The 24,869-nt window shown below is 40.0% G+C and overlaps 1 protein-coding gene across 1 annotated transcript in view; it reads right to left on the minus strand.

Annotated features, from left to right (window-relative positions):
• Positions 1-17,380, minus strand: part of PXDN (peroxidasin) — a 90,054-nt gene extending 72,674 nt beyond the window's left edge. Inside the window, exon 1 of the mRNA XM_059829558.1 lies at positions 17,151-17,380. Within this exon, the coding sequence (XP_059685541.1) occupies positions 17,151-17,380 (230 nt within the window). The remainder of the gene's footprint in view (positions 1-17,150) is intronic.
• Between the last annotated feature and the right edge of the window lie 7,489 nt (positions 17,381-24,869).

The following is a 24,869-nucleotide window of genomic DNA, read 5'->3' on the forward strand; positions in this document are numbered from 1 at the left end:
ACAGAAATGCTGGTTTTATGCTATAGTCATAAATTAGTCTTTTTTCCCCCCTATCTACCATTTTGCAAAATAAAAAATGTTTCTGCACTTCTCTGTCTCACAGGGATGCTTAAGTCTAAATTCTATATCCATGAAATATTGATATTCTCAGAGGAAAGAACTGAAAGCCAGAAAGAAACATTATCATCCCCTGACCTCCCACACAGGACAAGTCACACAACGGTGCAGAAGTTCCTGCCTTAAGGCAATTATTGTTATCAGAGCTGAACCATCCCTTTGAGAAAAATATAAAACTGTGATTCAAAAGACCATGAATCAAGCAAAACCTAAAGCAAGTCATTCTGGTAGTTAACTATATTCACTGTCAAAAATGGGATAGTTCAACCCTGCATCCAGCTTAAGTGTGTTTATCTTCAGATTCCACTCACCAGAAGCAAACAGCTGTAAGTGAGGAGTAGCATTGACTATTTTTCTTAAAATAGGTCCAGAGCACTGAAGTTCATACATGAAGGTTTTTTTTGCAGCAGTTCTTAAAGACTAATTAAAAAACATTCCTAAAACACCAAATATGGATGGACAGGAAAATATACTCACAATTCTTTGTAACAAGGATTTTTCTGATTTTGTTCTACATTGGATTAGTTCTTTCTTTCCTGTCAGGAAAACAGATGCAGGTGCAATGCAAGCAAATGAGCGTGCATATTCATAAAAGAAAATACACACTGATACAGAAGAGTCACCTGCATTTTACCACAGGTCAGATCATTTCTTAAATCTCCTTCTATCTCTGACACATCAGCCTCTCTCCCACAGGAGTACCCAGCTGGGTACCCCCCACATTGGGCAAGTATCAGTGGAGAGCTGAGGGCCATGAGCTCTCAGCAACAGAAGATCATACAGCTGAAAACAGGGATGTGTGAAGGATGGGAAAGAAGTAACAGACTGGGCAGGTAAACTAATATGCTGGTATAGAAGTGTGATTTCCCCATCAGTGCAGTTTCGGGGGCTTTTCTTTCCTTAGGGCAGGAAGCCTCACTGATGCAGTGCATATGAGCTTGCATTATATTTATTATACCAATAAATAACATCCAGCATCTACAATGCCAATGACCTTACTAAAGAATGCCCATTTTGTCTCCTTCAAGTCAAAAAGAAGTCTTGCAATATAAGATCAACATCAAGCCAAAGGATGTGGAAAATTGAATGAATTACTGCATCTAAAAATAACATCTAAATTTGACTCAAAAGACTTTATTCACTGTAAATCTATGCGTCACTCTTCCCTCTCTACTAGGTGGATTTTATCAGAACTCATTTCCAACCATTACATACTTTCCAGTTATTTCCAACACAGAGATTGCCGTATTAGATTCAAACAGACTCAGAGGTGTTGTTAGAATTTATCTGGATACTTGTTATGCCAAGGACATTTTACTATTAATATGGAAAGCACTATTGGCTTGCATAAAGAGTAAAAACAAAAATTCAGGTACTCTATCACTTGGCTGCAGACTGGCTTCCTGGTTTCAGACAAAGCGACAGCTCTTCCGTCCACCTTATGGAAAATCCCAGGTCACCTCACTGGAAAGGCTGCAGCTCTTGGAACCCTATTTTCTGCTTCCTGAGGTTAACGACAGGCTGCCAGAGCAGATAAGTTAGCTATTTTCTTGCTCTGCCTCCAGCTCCTCCTGCTCCTGGCAAAGCAAACTCAGAACAAGAACTGGGAGTGACGGGGCTGCTTTAAGACTCTTCCGATATTTATCTCCTCAATTCCTCATCAGCGCAGACAGCCTCAACATAGGCATCTGTGCGTTCCTGTCTCTTGGGAGAAGAGAAGATGCTCTCTGCCTACAAAGAGCAATGGAAGTGGCTACTAGAAGAAGACATTCAACCTTAAAGTACCCAACTGAATGAGTTTCAGAGAAGGGAATCTCTGGGAACAGAGATTATTATTTTCTTTTTCTTCTTGCCATGTCCATCCTAACATCAATGTCACAATTATTAAAAAAAAAAAAAAAAAAAAAGAATTAAAGCAATTTACTACCCATTTCCAACTCCTGCTTCCTACTCATTAGGGAACAAGTTATCTTACATAACGCATCAAGAGAATAAATAAAAGATTAAGAATAAATATTATGCTTTATATATTTTTATCATATGCCATAACTTGAATCAATCAACACCCATCTCATTTTACCTCACGCTGCAAAAGCAGAACTGAACTAAATAAAATGCCTACAACTTCTTTCTCTGCACATTTCTTCTCTTCTTTCTCTACCTAAAGTAAATCTGGATTGACCAGATTAAAAAAACTTGGAAAATTGGATTGCTGCAAATTATAGATGTGTCCGAAATTTCCAAGTAAGCATTACTAGTCTTGTGTGGGTTTGTTAGTTATTTTAAATTCCAGTGGTCTCAGGAGATCACATCTATTTTGCTTTAAGTCAAGCACCCTCTTCCTAGCAGTTCTAATATTGGCAGTATTAAATCAACAATTAATTAGAAAGCACTTTTTAATATCTCTGTAATTATGTCATCACATTAACAAAGTACTAAAAATACCAAAAAGAAGCATGAAACACTTTTAGGCAGAAAATGTTTTTACACAGTTACATGTTGTTCCTAAGGCCAAAAAGTTCATTTCTGAGTATAAGCGAAGACAATTCTGTACTACTACAGTCTTTACAGTTTAATGCCATTTTTAAAGTTAGAATTCAATCTGATTTTTCCATTTTGAGCACATTGCAACTTACATCCTTGTTTTCATCACCCTTTATCAGTTACAAACTAGCTATCGCTCAGGCCATATAAATACCGTTTGGGCCACGTGGAGAGCAACTTCAGATGCTTCCCAGTAACACATCATCGCTAACATGGACTCTCAAGGGGTCTTTCCCAGAGTTCAAAAGGAAAGAAAAATGCTTACAACCACACGCTTATGCAACAAAAGGAGAAAAGTTAAAACATTTGATTAGTCTTGCAAAAGCAGAATGAAAAGAAAATATTAGAAATATTTCTACGCTAAACACATACCTGCATTTTAGGAAAATCAGGTGTTTCAAAATAGCCACATAATAAATACCTAGCATGACAACACAATAGATGGGAGATTAATTAAAAATTAATTCGGGAAAGTCAAAATTGTAAACATTGCCAAAGTAAGCCATTTTCTTTTGCTGCCGGCTGGGAGCAGCAGGCCCAGGGAAGTGCGGAGTGGGGGGCAGGTGGCTCTCACTTCCCCAGCAAGGAGGGAAAGTGGAAGGGGACTTTTTCTGCAAGGAGGTCTCAGCAGGGGCGTTTACAGTCCTCTGTGTGCTCAGAACCTGGCCCTTCAAGTTGTATCACAAACTCAGCTTATTTTTACGGTTTTCCCTGAGGGCAGGCCTGTTTCCGTGAGGCCCCAGGGACCGGTTAACAGGTTCCCTCAGGAAGCAATTCCTGCCCTCCTGCCGCCTGCCAGGCCACATTTTCACTGGGGCTAACACCAGTGGCCACGGACATCACAGGCCACAAAATCAGGGAAATGATTCAGAGTGAAACCAATTTTTTTTCCCTTGTTTATTTTTCAGCTAACTCTGAGAACTGACTGAGAAGGCCAAGGGCAGGAACGAGCAACTACTGTTGGCACCCAGCAGCCAGAAGAAACCCAAGTACCACTCACAGGGTGTTTCTGGGTTGGATTTTTTTAACTGCAAAGGGGCACAATCTCTATTTTGTAAATTAAAACAGAAAATTGAAAAAAAACAAGTAGGTAAATACTAGCATTAATATACTAAATAGACCAGCTACTTAAATACATTAGACTTACTATTTTCTTTTAATATACAGTATAAATAGTAATCACAAAAAAAGAAGTTTGAGTACTATCTGCAGCCAAAAATTAAAAAAAAAAACTTAGTTTCAATATGCAGCTATATCTACTAATTACTTTTCAGCTTTGAATAATAGATTCTCAGAATGTTTCTACTACCCAAAAACACATATTTACATGTCTTGGAAATGTATAAAGTACTAGTACTCCATGTGACCAAGAACACTGCCATATATACGGCTTAAAAGCCAGTGAAAAAATTCTTTCCCACCGATATTATTCACCAGATTTTAAGTTAACCTGAAAAAGAATCCTCTGGACCCACAGCTAAACTATCATTGCTGTAATACTGGTCAGAAGTACGAATATACCCTCTGATCCAGAGGCATACAAATGCCAATTTATGGCTGGGATTTCCACAAATACTTAAGACACCTTAAGTAGAACTTAAGAGGCTGAAGAGTGCAAGCCACAAACCCTGCACTTAACCTCTTAATCGCATAAACTTCTACTGGTGAAGTTTCCTCAGGCATCAGATGTTGTGATACTACAGTAGTGTTGTGGCTGAAATCTCTCCTGAGAGACTATACAGTTGCTCTAGTCTCTAGAGGCACAAATCCTTCCCATGTCCAAACCATAGGGCTAAAGATAAGGCTGAGCTGAATGGACGTTTTATTTCCCACCCACTGAAGCTTTGTCACTATGCAGTTAAAAACAACAAATTTACGGAACAAAAGAGACACCAACCAAGAGGAAAAAAAAGTAAATTTTAAATCCACAAAGGCATTCAACAAGTTTTTCAAATCCTGATGCTACTGGAAATTTCTTACATGTGGGTCCAGATCTTAAAAAGAATTTATTTTATGGGCATCTACCATCATGTCCAATTATCTCCAAAGCTCAAAGTTAAAAAATAAAATAAATTAACTCCACCCCAATCATCAGCTTGTTTTAAAAGCAGTATTTTGTTTAGACTGTCCAGAAGATTGGTTCCTGAAAGATGAAATAGTCCTTCAGAGAAATAAGGATATTTTCAAAGCAAAGTCAACCTGCAAAAGCCAATAAGTGAATAAAAGATATTTTAATATTTAAGGATCCTATAAATGCAAATTCTACTTCACATAACAGACTAAGATGCATTTATTATTATGGACTAATGATAAGAGAGATATTTTTTCTGATTTTCAGCTAAAGAGTTTGGGAAGGTAGTTATGGCAAAAAAACCCCACCAAAAACAAACAAAAAAACCCTCAACCAGGATACAAATTCTGTCATAAACAATGTCTGACAAGCAAGACAGGTACTAGCTTATGCTATTACAAAACAATTCCTCGTGGATATCCACAGAAAAAAAGTAAATTAAAGGTAATGGAAAACTGTTACCTAAAGAATCTGGGTTGCACAGATATTATTGGTTTCATATACATTGTAGGAATTCAAAATTTACCAATATTGAAAAGACAAAACTAGTTTGAATTCAGCTTGATACTGTTGAACGGTGAGTGCCAAACCACAATGAGTTCTCACTTCTTTCTTTGATGAATAAGGGATTATAAACACATGCCATGGAGTTACAAGACCGACCTACATAATACACCTGAGTACCTGAGTGTGTGGGCTGTACACAAGTTATTTGCCTACCTCTTGTACCTGTTCTTTAAGTGTTGTTCACATTGCAAGGCCATCAAAAATGGAAAACTTCCTCTGTACTATCTAAAGTGTTTGGCACACCCACAAATTTCTTCAAAAGACAGTTCTATCTTACATCTATTGATGGATAGATATCCTTTAAACAGATATGACCAGTATAAAGATTGACACTGAATGCTGATTAATATTTTTTTATTATAAATCTTACTTTATGCCACTTAAATTTTTCTGCCAAACTGTTCAGTTGGAAATCTCCAATCAATATTGTGTCTCGGAGTATTTTTACATTTTAGACAATATTTTTTCTGTTTACACTACTTTTATGCAATTCTTCACATGCAAGATGTATCCAAAATGTATAAGGAAAATAGAAGGTGTCAGAAAGAAAAACATATTCTTCAGAGAGAACATGACGTTGGCACAGTATAAAACATCTCAGAAAATACTCATGTCATAATGGGAAGATTAGAAGATTTTCTGGCTAAGATTTCAATACTGTCATTTACTGAATCAAGGAAGATGTTTCAGCTTGTATCAAAATTTTAGAAATTTCAAGTGATTTAGCTTATGGATAGAGCCCTCAAGAAAAAGAATAGTTTGAGTTCTAAAAACTGCTTTAAATAAAGTGTAGGAGATGTTTCTATACTATGAAAGGTCTTTACAGACCTTTAATAATTGCCTGGTAGCAATTATTTACACTCCCGACAGGTATTTCTTCAATCTACACATAAAACATGCTTTATCTGTACATAAATGGATAGTCTAACTAGCAAACATTATAATTGATTTACTTTAGCTGATTCTACGCCCTACATAGGTGCTGGTACTTAAGCTTTGCCCAGGCCAATAAAATTAAATCAGAAAGTTAATGACTTGAATCTGGCCAGAGCAAACCACCTACTCACATAATCAAATTGCTCTCACTGGCTCTTGCAGTCCTGTCGCAGTTCTGCAGCTCTTCCTGCCCAAGGAAGGTCTGTCCTTTCTCTCGTGCTTTAAACCAAACGCCTGGGCCTTTTTTATTGGAGACTGACAATGTTACCTAAGTCAAAGATCTGAATTTTATGATTCAGTTTATGTCTTTAAAAAATAACTTAAAATACTCCCACCTCTCAAATTTTTCAGAGTTTATCAAAATGCCATCAAAGCAAAACTTTTTTCTTGAACTTAAATTAGATATTATCCCAAAGAGTGACAAAATATCCCTTAAAAGGTATCCTGCTTTGATAGGCAGCTTCCCAGCGGCAAATCAATCACTGTGTATTTTTTATATACATATGCCACACCATGACACTGCTGCTCCAGCTTTCTACATTATCTTATCAGACAATGTAATGCAGCATTTTTTTGTATTTATTTTGAGTTTTGAATGGCTCACTAGAGTTACCTGTGCAGCAGAACACACACTGCCCCACATACTTCCAAAATACTTTTGAAAAATTAGGAAAAAGATTGTTTCCTCACCCACCATTAAAACATTATAAGACTTTGATTCAGACACACTTTAAAGATTTGAATACTGATGGCAGATTTAATCTGATTATCGTTAAATTTAACTGATTATCATGATAATCAGTCATTAAATAGAAGCAACCACGAGATATCAAAGAGTGAGATTCTATATCGAAGTGGCCAACCAAACCCATGTAAAACCAAAATATTTACCTTCTGTAGAGCATGGTGGACCTTGGACAGAGGCAATAACCCTCTGAATTTAACTGTTTTGAGAAGTCTGCACTGAATTTCATGCTGCACCAGCTGTGATGCTCACACTGTCTGGAGATAAGTCAAATTAAGCATGGACTTGCTTATTCTATATTTTTTCTCCTATGAAGGAAACCGGCAGCCATACGGCTAATAAAAGGCTATTAAATCCATCAGTCTGGCTAACACAATGCAAGTAACTTGTCACTTAGCTGTCACCATCCTGCTTACCAAAAACAGTCATTAGTTAAGATAATGCTGTGTACAAAGTAATATTCTTTTCCTTTTTTAGACCAGTCAGGCAATGAGTAGACTGTTGTAATAAGTGATCTAAGGGGAAAGAATGCTGAAAGAAAATGTTTCCAAAAGATCCAGGGAGTGGCAATTGGAAAGAGAATAAAAGATCTGAAAGTCCGAACAACAGATCACAACAAAAAAGGGCGCAATGTCACAGTCATTAAAACTAATTTTGGAGTTAAATACATATGCTCGTTGTTTTGCTTAGTAAAACTTAGAAAACAACTCAGAAAAAAACCAAGAGAGAACACAACATTGCACCAAACTTCACAGTTTTCATTCTACAAACTTTTGCAAGGTTCAAGAAGCCATGCCAGGCACTGCACAAACTCTTCAATAATCTTTGCTGATCTTTGTAAATACAGATTAAGCAAAAAGACATGAAGCTGAGAGCCCACAGCAGTCTCTCCTCATATGTCTTTCTCAAGAAATTTGAGAATCTTTGTTATTTGCAATAAATTAAACATTCATTCAATTTTCTTTTTAAAAGAATCACTTGACTCTCATTAGCAACAGTAATAATTCCATACCAAAAAGAAATCAAATTTGGCAGCCTCATAAGCAAAGGAAGGAAAAGGAAATATTTGAGTCATTCCGTTCCAGCTCAGCCAGCTCTCATTGCACCATCTCTTTGGATTGTCTTGAAGCTCTGCCCATGTTTGCAGTAATAAAGCCTGTAAAGCTATTTTTATTTTGGTTTTGTTTTTTTTTCATCAAATCCAAATGGGACAAATGATAAAGACAATTTGGCTCAGTTGTTTCCATTTTACTGTGTGTATATCTATACACACAAACACATACATACACACAATGTGTATAGCATGTGTATATATATGTATAAACCCAGACATACACACAAGCATTTAAAATATCAACTTATTTTTATACATAAACTTCTCCAGAAAGACAAGCAAGTATAAATATTTAGCTTGTGTGATACAGATTTTAAATGTCACCTTTATAAATGGACCTTTTCTTTAAGTGAAGTCTTAGCCTATAAGGCTGTAAACACTTTGGCTTGCTGGAAAGAGACTCGGCAAATGTCCAAGCCCAGGAAGAGTCAGAAGCCTGGGGGTTACTCATGTATACAAAGCTAAGCATAAGTTCACAACTGCAAGATGAAATCTAGAGTGTACAAAATATTTGAATATATGAAGTAGGGAAAAATACTGTAAGCAAACTACAATAATCTTTGAAAGTCTCAGAAATATGAATCCAAAAAGAAATAATTGAAAAAATACCATTTTTAGAGATGAATCAAGATAGGTGAAAATTTACACTTTGTTTTTCAATTGTTCAAAATAGAATTGGGGCCTGAAAACATTAATCTAGCATTTTCATTTTATCCATTATACACAGTAAAATATTCCTGTAAAAGAACATTTTGTAATTCAAAAAACAAAATATTATGCCATTTTATACATTACACACTATTTCTCTTCTTCTTTAGTTATTTTCTGAGTAGTTGTCTGCTATTTTTTCATGTCGTAATAGCAATAGCAATTTCTTCTATCATATTATGTTGTTTTCTTTCCACAGCTTCCTTCTATCTTTACCCCAAGCTCTGTTCTCTTCTTTACTGGCTATACTTTCTATTCTTCTTTTCTTCTAGACTTTCAACCTTTTAATTTAAACTTAATTTACTTACAAGCCAATACATAAGCACACGTGGGGAGCCTAATATTTATTTAATAGTTAAATGACCAAGCTTTCTGCTGGCTAATGACATCGCCATCTCATCTCTTAATGAGCACTGACCTCACCTGGGAGAGAAATCAGTAAGAGCTACTCAGAAAAATGGAGGAGGTTGGAATATTTATTAGTCATATTTTTCACTTAGGCATGTGTTTACTACAACGTTAGATGAGACACTCACTCCTCTCCTTGTACCTCAGACCCAGACCCTCCTAATGACATAAGGGATAGGCATCTCCCTGTTATTTTTTCACCAGTCTTCTTTGGGAAAGAGTATATTTATTCATGTCCAAGCATCCATTTCTTACTCTTTCCAGTGAGTAATCCCATGTTTGTCTCTGCTACTCAAAAATTTCTTATTCAATGTCCCTCATGTCCCTAAATTCCCCAAAGTAATGATGAAAATTGATATAACTCATCACTTAATTTTGCTGCTGTTTGGGAAAACTGAGTAACGGCAGAGGCACTGAAGCTATCTGCCAGCAGAATCAGGAAAAAAGTTTAAAACTGTGATTTTCAACTGGGGACCTAGACAACAATACCAAGCAATCCACTGATCTATATAATCTTGATGGCTTTCTAAAATGTTTCAGTAGAATACACAAAAAAAATCTTGTGCTGATCACAGTCCAAACTCCCAAAGCTTTAAAACAGCTAGAAAGCAAATACCCTACACAGTCCAGATGAGCATATAAAGAGACGTTGGTAGTAAATGCTGAATCTTTATAGTGGGGGAAGGTCACCAGTTTGACAGAGAGCTGTGCTGTGTTCTGCATTGTTTAATTTATTCATAAGTGGAAGAGGGATGAACAACAGAGACAACGAAGTTTTGGTTATATTTCTCTATTTTAACAAAGTCTGATTAGGAAGAACAGCAGAAGGACCTGTCAACAGGCCATGAATGGCTATTAAAATGCAGACCTAATGCATATTAGTACAAAGTAATGTATATGGAAAAAAAAAAACTTTACAAATAAAATGGTGAGCCTAGAACTGATCATTACTACTTACGGACAAGATCTTAAGCTACCCTTGATAATTCCATGAAAACAACAGTTCAAGAAAAGGAAATATTATGTTGGGAATTATTAGGAAAGGAACAGAAAATAAAAACAAGAGGCCATCCGAATGCTGCTCTATAAATCCCAGTTAGCCCACAGACCAGATCTGTCCATGCCAGTACTGGGGAAACTTGTAATTCCCTCACCTCAAAACACAGTAGAGTGGGGAAGGAGCAATTCAGATGATGAAAGATTAAGAACACCAACCTTTCAGTGAGAAGACTCCTCAATTTTAAAAATAAATTAATGGAGAAGCTTGGGATCAAAGGTCATAAAATCATGGCTGGCACTGAGATGATAGAGAGGGACTGAGTATTCGCTGTCTCTTCCGACAGAAGAAATGGGGGACACCAAGCGAAGCTAGCAGCTTGCAGGCTTCAAATAAGAGAAGAGAGCAATTTACACCGTGGAGTTTGTGTAGTACTCCTTGTAAGAAAATTATCAGTGTAAGTAACAGCTAAATTAGTTGAAAAAAAGAAGTTAAACAATTTGTGGAGGAGAAATCCATTCAGATTTACATATAATATGGAAATAATCTTTAGCTCAGAAAATCCCTAAGGTGCAAATTATTTTAGGGAGGAACCACTATACGCTGCTGTATGCTACCTACTTGTTGATAAGCTGCACTTTCAGTCACCCTCAGAGAACAGATATTATGTCAAATGGATCTTTGGTTTTACTCATTACAGACATCTTTCTGTAAATAAATACATGTTTAGCATTTCAACACTCAAATGTTAAGTATTTACTGGTCAAAAATACATCTTAGTAAAAAAGATGAAAACCAGAAATTATATTTATTAACTGTAACATAAGACAATGTATTCCTCTGGTGACAGCATGTTAAACATACAGTAAGACACTTGCGGGAAACAATAGGTATGATTTTGCTCCACATGTCTTCCCATTCTTCAACACAGAATTTGATGAGGGTTAACTTGCTGCTGAGATGACAAAAATACTTTCCCACTAGTGGATCTAGTGACTTGCAGATACGTTCTTAAATAGAAGACTTATTTGGGTCTTCTGCTGCATCCCTCAAGCAGCTTTGCCTAATATCTCTCAGGAAATGCCACTCTATCAATGTTGTGCCCTTCTGCCCCCTGCTAACAACCAAGCACATTCTGCACGCTCTGCAAATGTCTCCTTAACACATTCACGCCTTGGTCCTGGCTCATTCCATCGCAGTACAGACAGATTGCCTGGGAATGGCTTTAGCAGGGTTCACATCCTACACACCCTCCACAGTTGCTTTGCTGGGGAGGTTTGGTATCTTTTGCAGTATCCATTTGATTTGTTGGTACTCAGAGAATAGGGCCTAATGGAGGAGAAATACTCTCCTTTTAGCAACAATTAACATACTTCAAAGTAAGTTACTTTCTGTGTTGTACATGACTCCTTAGACCAATTTTTGCAAGTAGTTTCCTTCTGTCAAAAATACTACAAAAACATTCTCTTCTGAAAAATATTTTAAGCTTTTCTTTAGACAAATAAATATCAACATCTACATACAGATGTTTAAACTCCTTTTATTGTCAACAGAAGACCAGCCAACACACTAATGCTGGAGAAGGCATGAATAAACTGCCCAAACAGTAGCAGCTTAATTCAGTTGTCCGAACAGTGGTGACTGCTGTTGGTTTAGATGTCCTAGGCTGTCTGAGAGCCTTGCTCTCATCTGTTGAGAGCAAGCAGGTATAACACAGGCCCAATGGGAGACCTCTGTCCTGTTTGGAGAGGCAGCTGGAGGCAAGAAATTATTTCCTCAAGGGAATTCAAATGGTACTAGATACTATAGTTAGCAAATGAAGGTGTCTCCTTTCAGGTGAGCCGAGTCCTGCTCCAGGCACTATGGACTGTATTGGCTAAGTTGCTACTCACTAGAAGGGAAGCTCAGACATCAAACGTGGCTGTAGACTCCTGCATATAGATATCTAAATGTAGGTGTTCTAATCTCAAATTAAATTCTGCATTTGGTCATAAAATTTCCATGAAGGAAGACCTAAGATAATTTTTATTGAAATAATCTTATGCTTTCCCCCTGCTTTGTAGAACTCAAGCAAATCATCACTGGCATCTAATGCAGTTTGCTGCCCAGCCAAGAGTCTGTCAAGATCTGTGACTGTATTCAGTTATTCTCAAACACTTCAAGTAAACCTTCAGTATCTCTTCTTTTTTGAACATTAAGTATACACAAATCTCCGTGTCTTAACTAAAATCTTATACCAGTGTCATATCTCTCGACTACCTCCTATACGTAAATTGGTGCTCAGCAGTGAAGTGATCAAGCTTACCCACAGTCCAGATTTGAGACTACAATGCTTTGTCCTTCACAGTGTCGAGGTGTATTTATTTGCTGTCTTAATTGCTTAACCTACTGGAAGTTTTCTAGAAGGGTTTCAAAGATCTGATCAGAAGCAAGGATCCTGCATTTTTCAGATGAGAATGAGATGGTGGTTTGCTGACTGATAATGTATCATTTGCAAACAGCAGATCTGCAAATAGCATGCATCATTCTGCTATGATAGCCCAGAGACTCCTGCACTGACAGAATCCATACATATCACCCATTTCTTTTCCCTAAATGCATCTGTTAGGAGGCATAATGTTATCACAAATCAACACTGAAATGCAAAATGTCATTACATTTCCATTATGTCTTTGGTAATTCATGTACACTCCAAACAGATGTGTGATTTGTGTAATTCAGTTGGGTTTTTTTAACTGTATTAAGATAGATGTTCTTGAAAAGCATCAGTGATGCTTTCTACTGGCATTGTGAGTGTACATCAGATTCCACAAAAATTCTCATGGAGCTATGAAAAAAATGTAAGTACTTCGCATACTTCTCTGTCTAGAAACTCACCATAGAATTAAACAACTAATGCTTTCCCCTTTCCCTTTGGATGGATACTTGACTTTTACACTACAAACCAGAAATTAAAAAAAAAAAAAAAAATAAATCCATAAATAAATAAATAGGTATGCACTGTAAACTATCCAATTTATAGAATATGTTGGAATCATGTAAACAAAAGCAGTAACAAACAACACAGAGACTGTTGCCTTCAATTTAATTTCAGTGACTACCTTCAAAAGCTACTCACCTGGAATAACTGCAATTTAAAAAGTCCTATTAAAGTATGATCACTTAAAATTATACTCACATATTGAAAAGGTGTTTTATTCATAACAGACATCCAGGAGAGCCAAACTAATAAAAACCTGTAGCAAATATTATTACGAGTGGCTTATTTCAAAATAAGTTTTTCTCCTCAATAATTTGCATGCCATTCTTAGTGCAAATCAAGCCCACTTTCTTTTGTGACAATTATTTTTTGTCAATTTTTACCTTTTCTGCTTACAACAGAACATTAGTTTCTGTTCTTGTTCAGTCCTTCAGACCCAGCTGCAGTGAATGCAATTATGCTTGTACAGCTAGCAAAAAATCAGAGAGCATCCAGGTGCTGCCAAGAAAAACTTTGAACAAGTTTTCGTACTGGTCTGGGTATGTGTAACTAGTCCTGTAGACAGGTTTGGATTTTGGTCTTGTTTAGGCAAGATACAAATAGGAACATACTGCATCAACACTCAAAGGACCCCTGTCAGAATTACAAACACCATGAACCAGAAATGGCTGTAAAACACAGAAATCCCCTAAATAAATGTAAGATAGGATACAATTCATGGAAGAGAAGACAGCAATGGTACTGTATCCAGAATTTTACATTCCTCAACCGTTTAAATGGTCTAATATAAATATGTTTCAGCAATTTCCATGAATACATGAGCACTCTATATTTAGTCAGAGATGAAAGGAAACTTCCAGGACTATACTTAAGGCATGAAGTGGTTTTGCAAACCACTTTGGAGGTGGGTCTCCATTCTTAAGGGAAGTCAGCACAGGACCTGCTGACTGGGATGTCGGCCCTAGTCCTACGAAGAATCTGGCAATAATCTCTTTTTGGGTGAAACCACGTGCTCACGCAAGACTCCACAAGGACTTTTGAAGCTGGCAGAACCCACCCTGCAGAAGAAATCTAAGCCGTGGATCACAGCCTGCAGCAGGGAAGGGGAAAGCGCCAGAAAGTGGGGGAAGCAGGAGTGAGAAAATGTACAGCCAGAAGTAGCACTGGCAAGGTCAGCAACTAGTAATGTTATGAACAGTTTTCAAAAGAGAGCCTGAGATTAGTAGTAGACATTTTGGATATGTGGGGAAAAACATTTGGCTGCACTGTTGGTTTGGGCCCCATGCTGTCTGAATCCATATAACTAACTATACGTGAAGTAGAGAAAAGTCAACTCAGCTTCTAAAATGGGACAGTTTTCAGAACCAGTGCTCAGCAAAACCCAATATAACTGTATACTTACAAACAGCAAAAAACTTATGGTGATGGGTTTTTTACAAAATTACTTTACACGGTCAATCTGAAAGATTTCTGAAAGAAATAAAAGGGACGAGAATGTGGAATTTACCAACGCCAGTAAAAATGGGCTTAACCCATCAGCAACACACTTTGCAGGATTTTGTAAGTCCATGTTTTAAAGAGGAAGGTGTTCAATTGAAATTAATCAACACCACTACCAAAGAAAATACATTTAATATACAGGCTCCACATGAAAGACTAACTGTAAGAGTCAAACCAGAGATGAAATAACTGCTTTTTCCTTTCATGCTTAAAAAAGAAACTATTCTTGAGTGTAGAAAGCCTTCTGTGGGTGATGGGCTACCTCCATGAATCGTAACACGGCTGCGGAGAACTGCAGTTCTACATAGCAGTAAGGTAAAAATGAGTGGTAAACCATCTGGTAATTCAATGAGTACCTCAGACATGTAATAATTATTCTGCTAATGGTAGGGAATTCATATACTATAGGTAAGCTATTTATGTATAATTGGTACCTTCAAACTACTGATTACTAAATAAATTGTACCATTGTTCTTTGTCCCAGAGATTCATATTGTCTGACTACCTTCTGGCCCATCTCCTCCCCATTCACAGCCATTCAGCAGAACTGCAGCAGGAGCAATTGTGCATGCACAGACGTAGTACTCCTTATTTTATGTGCAACAGTCCCCTAGTCGGTTGGTGAAAAAGGAGAATACCCATTACCTGATGACAAGTAAGGCCACCATTATGTTTTGAAGGATGTTGGTCATCCGCAGGAGTATTTTGAGAATTACTGTTCTTTGTCAAGCTGAAAAAATGTTTTTAACGTCTTTTGCATTACTTCTGCTGCATTGTAGCTTGCATTATACCGGAATGATAATTCAGATTTGGGATACTAGACAATTTGATATATTAGTGGGGTTAGACGAGTATAATGCTTGCATTGTTCACACATTCTGCTCTGACTCACTGCAAGATTATAAATACCCACCGAAAGGGGAGCTCCACCCTGGCTGGCTTTAATCTAATACTTTCTGCTGTTGCAGGCCCTTCTACCTTTAGCATGAAATCAAGCCATTAAGACTTGACTCCATACTCTGAAGATTTTCTTTTTTGTTTTTACATTTAAGATGATTCACAAAACTAGCTTTACACAGTTTCCTACAATCTCAAGGCAAAAAGGTGTTCTGTAAATGCACTTTGTTTCAAATGTAAGAAACATTAACCACCCACTTCCTGTATTGTTCCCTAAAAGGTTTACAAGTACTGCAGAACTAATCCCATTCTGCCAAAAGGCTGCGCTTCTTGCCAAAGAGGGACTCAGTTAATGTTAAATGACTGTACTCTTCACATTAAATAATAGTTGGAAGCTGAAACACACCAAGGCTTTATAGATCCCTTCTGAAAATATCTGACAAAGTCACAAGTCAATTTATTACAGGAGGCCCCGCAGAAAATTCCCAGGGCCAAGCTCTGCTCAGCTTCCATGGCTGCGTGTGTGTAAGGGAAGGACAGGGCTGGTGCCAAAAGCTTTCTGAGCCCAAGTAACGTATAAGCAGGTCAGTGGAACAAATCCCTTCCTCAGAGTATGCCTCGAAACAAAATAGCATGTGATGTTTCTTTAGATCTTTGTATTTATTACAGGCAAATATGGCTGGAAAGGTCACCCTTGCAGTAAGATCAACGTGAACGACATAAACTTTAATCCTTGCCAATACTGAATTTTATTACCAACACAATCCCACTCAAAACAGTGACTGGACCCTACGGATGAATGGTCGGGCACTTCAACTGACACATTAGTGCCTGAATTAAAAAATAGGACAGAGAACTGTAAGTTCGCACGTCCTCAGTCCTTTGAGGGAACTTGAGCCGGGGCAGTCTTCGGTAAGCCCAGGGTTTGGGTCCGGGTTTGCTCATACATCCCCAGCACGTCTCAGAACTGAACAGAAAGTGCTACATATGTCCCTGTCGATCTCCTGCCAAGTGAATACGCTTTTAAGCAGGATACTAAGGAAGCAGCAAAATCCTTCTCGGGACGATTAAGCCGGAGACACAATGTCCACAGGTTAACCAGAATATCCACCTTTAACCGGCCCCGCAAAACCCCGGAACCGGCCAGAGCCCACCCGCGCCCCGCGCTGCCAAAGCCGGCCAGGAGCGCGCCGGGGCACCGCCACCCCGCGGGACCGGCCGCGGAGCCAAGCGGGCAGCGGGGCCGGGGGGCGGCGAGCCCAGCCCAGCCCAGCCCAGCCCCGCCGAGCCGCGGGCAGCCCCGGGCCTCCCCGCCGCCGCTCACCGAAGAGCCTCGCCAGCAGCGGGGCGGCGCCCAGGGCCGCCCGGGCAGAGCCGCCGCTGCGGGTCCAACCCTCCTCCCCCGACCGCAGACAAAGAGCCGAGGCTCCACCGCCACCCAAAGTGCCTCCCACCCCAGGTATCCCCTCCTCCTCTGCCCTCCCTCCGCCCCTCTCCCTGCCCGCCGGGCCGCCGCTCGCCCCGCCGAGCCGCCGCCGCCGCGGCAGCCCGCGCCCGGCTACTCACAGGATGGTGGTTTGGGGGGACACGGCGGGGACGCTCTCCAGCATCAGATGCATGCAGCGCACCGTGGTGCGGAAGCAGAGGCAGCGGCTGGGGCACCACACGCTGCCGCGCTGCTGCGGCGGCGGCGGGGGGGGCTGCGCGGCCGCGGGGGGGGCGAGCCCCCCGCTGCGGAGCAGCAGCAGGAGCAGGAGGCAGAGGCCGGGGGCGGCCGCCGCCTCGCGCCGGGCCATGCTGCAGGGCGCGGGGCAGGAGGAGGAGGAGGAGGAGGAGGAGGAGGAGGAGGAGGAGAGGGGCTCCGGCAGGTCCGCGTCGCGCCCGCTCCGTTCCCCGGCCGCGGCTGCCGCTCTGGTCGGCGGCGGGGCGATCCCGTCCCCCCGCGCAGGCTGGAGGAGGGGACGGCAGTGGGCCCGCCCCGGCCGGCGGCGGGCTGGGAGGCCGCCCCGCCGCGGGGGCTCCGCGCAGCCCTGCGCACGCACCGCGGGGCAGCGTCGCGTCCCGGGACGAGGGGCCAGGCCGGCGCCCCCGGGGTGCTGCTCCCCGGCCCTCGCCTCCGTCCCCGGGAGGGGAGGGGAGGGGAGGGGTGAAGGTACCCCCTGAGACGGACGACAGCGTCCACCCCGGGTGAGGAGAGAAGGAAAGGAAAATGAAGGGAAGTGAGAGGGGTGGAGAAGGGAAAAGGAAAGAAAAAGGAAGGGAAAGGAGAGGAAAAGAGACAGAAAGCCAAGAGAAGAGATGAGTAAAAAAAGAGAAGGGAAAGAGAAACCCTTATGGGAAGAAAGCAAGTTCAACAAACTAAGTCCCGTTTCTGTCCTGCTCTGAAAGACTCACGTACACAACCCTTGGACTACCCGCTCTTAGTGCTGCAACTTCTACTGCTGAACCAGGCAAATCTGTCGGATTTGCCCTGAATTACATTCAGTTTATGTTTTTAGGTAGGTGTGTACACTGGCAAGGAGGTGTAAGAGGAGCACCAGAGCGTAACTGTGCTTACAAGAGTAACGGTTGAAGCCCTAACTCCCACGATCTCAACACTTTCTCAAAACACATCTTGCGTGAGAACACAAAACTAGATTACATTGGAGATTTCTAACATTGCCTTAAATATGTTGTAATTTTTCTGTGGTGTCAGGACCAAAGTAGATAGATAGCCTTTTCTCCAACCCTCTCCATGCTTTGACTATCCCAGGTGAAAACATCGGAATGTCAAATAAGCCATGGCACTTCTGCGGGGTTGCCTGCATGCCTTTTTCTTCAAGGAACAATATAGAGGCCACTCTTGCCTAAAGCTTAACTATAGTAATTCGTACTCCGAATCTCCCTGTGAAAACTTGGGTTTAGCACATGAGTCAGGGAATGACTTTTTTTTTTTAACACCAAGTCAAACACCTCATGTAGGAAATCAGAGCCTGGAATTGTGCTACTGGAAATCACTGATGGGCCCAGAATCAAAATATGAGTCATTATCTGTAACTTTCTTTCTGCAGAAGTACTATTTGACTATGTTTTTCCTGAGTCATTACATCTCTCTTCTCTAAAGCAAGACATGACTGCTTGTATCTTCAAAAAGTGTTAGCTAATGGAAGCATAGCAGTATATTTCTTGTTCTGAGGAGTCCTGAGTCCTTTAAAACATCCTTCAGCCTCCCAGTGAGCTGGAGGCTGGCTAACTGGGAGCCTGGAGAGGCTCGTCAGAGTTTACTGAAGAAGCAGGTTAAACTGTGCATCACTTCAGCGTCGATTCAGCAAGCAGCTGCTCTGTGTATCACCTCCTCTGCATTTGTAATCATTGTTGGGATATATGCATGTCTTAATCTGAAAATTATATTTGTTTCCTGGTCCAGTGAAAGCTTGGGCGCTTTTGACCTACAAAGTGCAAGTGTTGGCACAAGTAAGTTTTTGTCCCGGAAATGCCACTCACATTAGAGCATCTTGGTGGTTGTAAATCTGTCATCCTGCAGCAGAACATCTGAGGTTAGATAATTAAACACAATAATATAGAGATATCACTAAATTGGGGTATCTGCAGCATTTAGGAAAATATGACAGTTTATTTTGTGGCATTTTGGTGCTTTATGATGATTATTTTCAAAAATAAAGTCCATAGTCAAAATTAATTATGTTTTCTATAGGTAATTGAAATTATTCTGAAAAGTTTTTAGCATCTGGGGACTTGCCAGACTATTGTACTATGCATTGGAAATATCTATGCTATACATATGTAATTCTGAGAGTGAGATTAAAAGTGCATAGATATTTTCATTCCAATTAGGCAATTTAGCCTTAACATGCTGTATAGCATTCTTGCCATTTACTCTAAGTTACATGCAACCTCCAGGCTCTTGGTTAATATATTATTAATGCCTCATAAGTCATTTAAGTTAGACTTTTTTTCATGCCCTGTGGAATCCAGTAGAGTATGAGGTGACATGCAATTAGCTCAGCACTACACACTGGATAGAATATTAATGTTTCTAATTAAAATATAATGCAGATCAACTTGACATTCATTGAGATGCTGAGACAGCAGTCAGTTCCTTCCTTGTCAGTGCAGTGATTAAAAGAGTCAAGGCTACATTTGCTGAGTCCAAGAACTGCATCTTCTTTTCAGTCTATAAAATACGACTTTGGCAGGGAAGAGAAGAGAGAAATATGGGTAGACTGAAAAGTCTTCACAGAAGTGAGTAAGAAGATCCAAAAAAGCTTTCAAGAGATCTCCAGTAGTAAAGGGCGAGTTTAAAAAGACGTTTAGAGAGTGGGTTAAAAAGCTAATCCATTTTACTTAAAGCTGTGTAGGAAAGGTATTTGCGTTATTATGTGTTGTAAGTTCAGCTAACTTTTGGAAGTCCTCACAGTTTCTTAATTGTTCTTCACAAACTTTCCGGAATAAGAGAATTTTCATCCCCAGGTTATTATTTATTCTTTGAACTAAATAAAGTAGGAAACTTGTGGAAAAATGGCTTTTATTAAGTAACTGAAGACTGTTTCAATGCAGTTGCACAAGGGAGAAGGGAAGTTTCTGGTCTTTCCTAAGTTTTTTGTTGTTTGATTTTACAACTTCAAAATCTTTCCTATTTTTTTTCCTCCACAAACAGTATTTCTGTAATAAAATAACATGAGTAAGAAGTTCGTCTTGAGCAAACTTGAGCCACAAACTATTCAGGGCTACTGTAGCTGAAATCAATGAGAAACAGCTCAGTGACTTTAGTAAGAAGAAAATCAGGCCCAAAAGGCTGCTTCTGTGTGGTCATTTATGGTATTCATGAAACTGTAGTTTTTAAAGATTGGAGAAAACTTCTGCTATGAATTTAATTTAACTGTCTGTCTTCTGGTCCTTGCATGTTTTTGGTGCTGAAAATATAGCCATCACTCCATAGTTATACCTTTCAATAATCCTGACATCCTTTTTGGCTTCTGACGCCTCTGTTATGATTTAAAATTGCAGTTCTCTTTTTCTTCTGATTTATCTACGTCTTATTTTCATTTATAAAATGTACTGCAAAAAACCTGTGTAATGATTTTAATATTGATTGCATGCTATTCTAAATTGGTGGCAGGGAAAGTTTCTGATAAGTAAGACTTCCAAATGGTTTTGATATATCTTTCTATTCTTAGCCAGTTTTCATAGGAGAATTTTTATAAAATGTGCAGGGTCATTTTTGTTGACCCTGCATATAAATATCCATGGGAAATTTGTCTTCTGTTTCCAATTTCTCTAGCTGAGGAGTTGACCTAACAAAAAAATAATGTATTTATGCTGGAAATGAGAGATGTTTCTTTCTGAATGCTAGTAGAAGTGCTTACCTTATAGCTAGATATAGTGTAAATCTCCATTTGCTTTTAAAAGTCTCCTACTTACCGCCCAGATTTTTGTCAAATACTGCCACTTGCTGGTTTTATTCCATACCAGTAATTTAGTTTTATAGCTTTTGCTTTGCTGAAGTAATAAAAAAAAACTTTCTGAAAGATCTTATAGTTAATACTTTTATCTTTTGTTTTCAAAAAAATTCAGATATAAGAAATATAAGCTCAAATCTTCTTCACTTTAGTTTATATCTCCATGTTAATATTCTGTCTCTGGATATAAAATGAGACATTCAAGATATTTCAGTGTGTCTTCGGATACCTGACAACGGAAACACTTTGCATTGACTTTGGCAGACACAGAATCATGACCTAGTTTATTGTTTAGGAACCATTTGGTAACAGTTAAGAGAACAAATTGTCAATATAATTGATAAAAAAGCACAATAAAAGCATATATTTAAAGTGGTTTTATTATAACATACCAGCACAGGACTAAAGCTTAAACACATCTTATCTTTAACCTTTTAAAGGCAGAAGCAAAACTCAGACTGGTTTTGAAAGCTATAATGGTGCCTTTTATTTCTATTACATATACAAAGCTAATATGATGGGGTAGCTGGATGGCATGTCAGCAAATGTGCTAAACTCAGGGTATCAGCCAAGTCAATTATTTAAATTTTTAAATGCCTGTTCACAAACTTTTCTCAACTATCGAGGAAAGCTTATGCTATAGTTGGATACATACTTTCTGAAATACCGCAAGCTTCTTCATAGATCAGTCAGAGGCAATACGACTTCTTCTCTGACCATGGGCATTCAAGAGTTTATGACACAGAATCATAGAACCATAGAATCATAGAATCATTTAGATTGGAAAAGACCTTTAATATCATCGACTCCAGCAAAGCAGATTGAGGATGTTGTCTCCACAGAAGTCAGATTCAGATATCCTTCTTCCTCTCAGTTGGGAAAGTGATGTTGATATCTTTAAAAGCTGCCATTCTCCTTTCCTGAATATAATACAAATTTCTGGGGAAAAATACTCCTTCACTGGTTACATGATGAGAAAGGTTCCTTCCCAGTTCAAACAAGAGTACTGTTCTCTGGAATGTGCTAGAGTATCTTTAATTACCTCATGTCTTGTAGATCATCTGAATATGCATTGTTCTCTTCTTATATAATAAGAAATTCCTAGGACAGGTTTATATAAACTGGCAAAAAAAGCAAAGGTTCTCTTCCAAATTATCTTTGAGTCTTCACCTCAGCCAGGCTACCTGGTGCTAGTGTATGTGTCCAAGGAAAGAAGCTTACCATACCTTAAATCAACCAGTATAACTTATATTTGCCAGATATTTCTGGGTTTTTTGAACAATGTGTTTTAGCATGTCCTCCCTTTCAAAAAGAGAGTTTGTTGGGTGTAGCTATAGGAAATGGACCTTGCTAACCTATTATCTGATATTTAAGGAAATGCCCATAAGCTTTATTTTTTACTAACTGTGCAATATGGATCTATTAGATCTATTTGTTTTTTGGGTTTTTTTGATTGCACACAATTATCACAGATGACAGTGGGGGGGTAAAACACTTCTTAACCTGCATTAGCAAGTGAAGTCAGGCTTGAAAAGTAGGTAATGCAACAGGATAACCCTCTTTTTATCCTGGCTTTTTAAACAATATGCCAGGGGAAAAAAAAAAAAAAAAAAGAAAAGAAAAATAATATTAAGCCTTGCTTTGGCAAGCTGCTTAAAACATAGGAAACCATAGGTCCTTGCTCAATAGCTGGCCAACGTACCTAGTGGAAGAGTTGGCCTGTAATAGTAAAGGAAAATAAGAAAACTCCCCTGAAGAGACATTCCCCAAGGAAAATGTACTCGAACCAGTGAGCTCCTGGTTTCCCACAGAGTAATTTTCCTTAATATCAGCATAACGGGAAATTGGGTGTTATTCGTTTAATCCCTTGCCTACACTGAGGAAATACCTCACCCAGGAGAGATTCCAGGCTATTATTTGTACTACATCTGTGCCTGGAGGCCTCAGCCAGGATCAGAGCCACCCAGCCACAGGTTTTACAGACATAAATAAAAAATGGTGCCTTCTCTGAAGAGATGGTGCCCATCTCCCAGATGGATACTGTCAGGGTTCTGGTTGCCCCGGGCGCGGGGACCTGGCTACTGGGGTGCAGTGCCAGCCTGGGAAGAGCAGAGCTGGTCGCTGAGGAGAGTGGGCTGCTGTGGGGAAAGCCAGGCCCCCCTGCAAGGGCAAACAGCCCTGCTTTTAAGCTAACTGCCATTTCCAGCCTGGCCTCAGATCAGCCCCATCCCCACGGCCCTGCCCAGCCATCCCAGGGCTGTGTCTGATGCCAGTTCCCCCAGTGGGCCTGATCCCAACCCCAACCCACGGGTCAACATCCTGGCCCAGCCTTGGCTCATCCCAGTCCCCAGGGAGGTGCCTGATGCCCAGGGCTGGGGCTGCCCCCGTGCCCCCCAGCTGTCCGGCTTCTGGCTGGGGAGTGAGACAGGCCCTGGCTGCCAGGCCCTGCCCTGCTGTCCCAGGGAGCCCCTGCTGCTCCTGGCCAAGGGGATACCAAATCCTAGGAAGGATCCTAGAGGTAGTGTTGAACAAACCTTGCTGAACTCTCCAGAGCAGTGTAAATGTTTTCTCTTCTTAGTTTTAAAAGAATGAGCATCATCAGGAGAAACATAGCCAGTAGATCAAGGGAAGATGCTTTCCTCCTCAGCTGCTGCATGTGAGGTCCCACCTGGAAGGACTCATCCCGTTCTGGGCTCTCCAGGTCAAAGGGGATGATGAGAAGATGGAAGGAGGACCACCAAGATGTCCAAGGCCCTTGAGTACATGACCTATGAGCATAAGCTGAGGGATCTGGCCTTGTTTCATCTGGTGAAGTGGGGTCAAGGTTGTGATCCAACAGCAACCTATGACACCTTGAAGAGAAACTACAAAAATTGATAAAGCGAAACAATTCTTTGCAGTGGCAGATGATATATATAGCAAGGTGCAATGGTTGTAAATTGTGACTTGAAAAGTTTAGGTTGGATATCGCGTAAAGATATTTTTCACCAGCATAGTAGTGTGGCACTGGCATAGGTTACACAGAAATGCTGGGAATCCTCTTTCTGAGAGATTCTCAAGATTCGATTACACAAAGCCGTGGCTGATATGAGATAGTGCTGGCAATAGTCCTTGTCTGAGCAGGAAGCTGGCAGAGAGGCCTTCAGACAACCCCTCCAGCCAACATCTCTGTGATTTTGTCATCAGCTGACTTGCCCTTTGGAAATGCCCATCTCACTGTTAACAGTAGCCTATGTGACTAGCTTGGGCAAGATGCCTCACAAGCCTAAAAGGCGAGTCATTAGCAACTTTACCAGTATGACACAATCTGGGACAGGAATGGTCTCCTCTAGTCATCATGGCCTTAGCTTCCAGTGGAATGCAACAGTTCTTCTGAAGCAAAATCAACTTACCATAGTTTGATTAGAGTAATAGTTAAACAAAGGTCTTTGAAAAACCAGAAGTAATGTGATACTTTAACAGGACATTCAGAAGAAATATTTTTTTTCCCCACATAGATTTTTGTTTTAAAAATAATAAACCAGAAAGATACAGTTCCTCAAACTTTCAGGTCAGATACCAAAATACACTAAGAGGCAAGAGGGTGTGTTCAGCTAGGTTGTCTGAGATTTGGGCTATCAACAGACCTCCCTCAACTCGTCCATGTTTTCCTGGCTGATCAAAGTCAATAGGACTGTTCAACTAGGGTGGGCTAACTCAGTCCTGTTCTCTCCCTCAGGGTAGTTTTGATGTCCTCTAATTGCTCCCTGGATTGCCTAATTCCTGTTTGATCTTCTTCCTTTAGTCACCTTTGATGTTCTGCTGTTGTTTGTTACAGGATCTCTGG

Source organism: Gavia stellata, chromosome 2 (assembly GCF_030936135.1).
Source record: "Gavia stellata isolate bGavSte3 chromosome 2, bGavSte3.hap2, whole genome shotgun sequence".
NCBI lineage: Eukaryota > Metazoa > Chordata > Aves > Gaviiformes > Gaviidae > Gavia > Gavia stellata.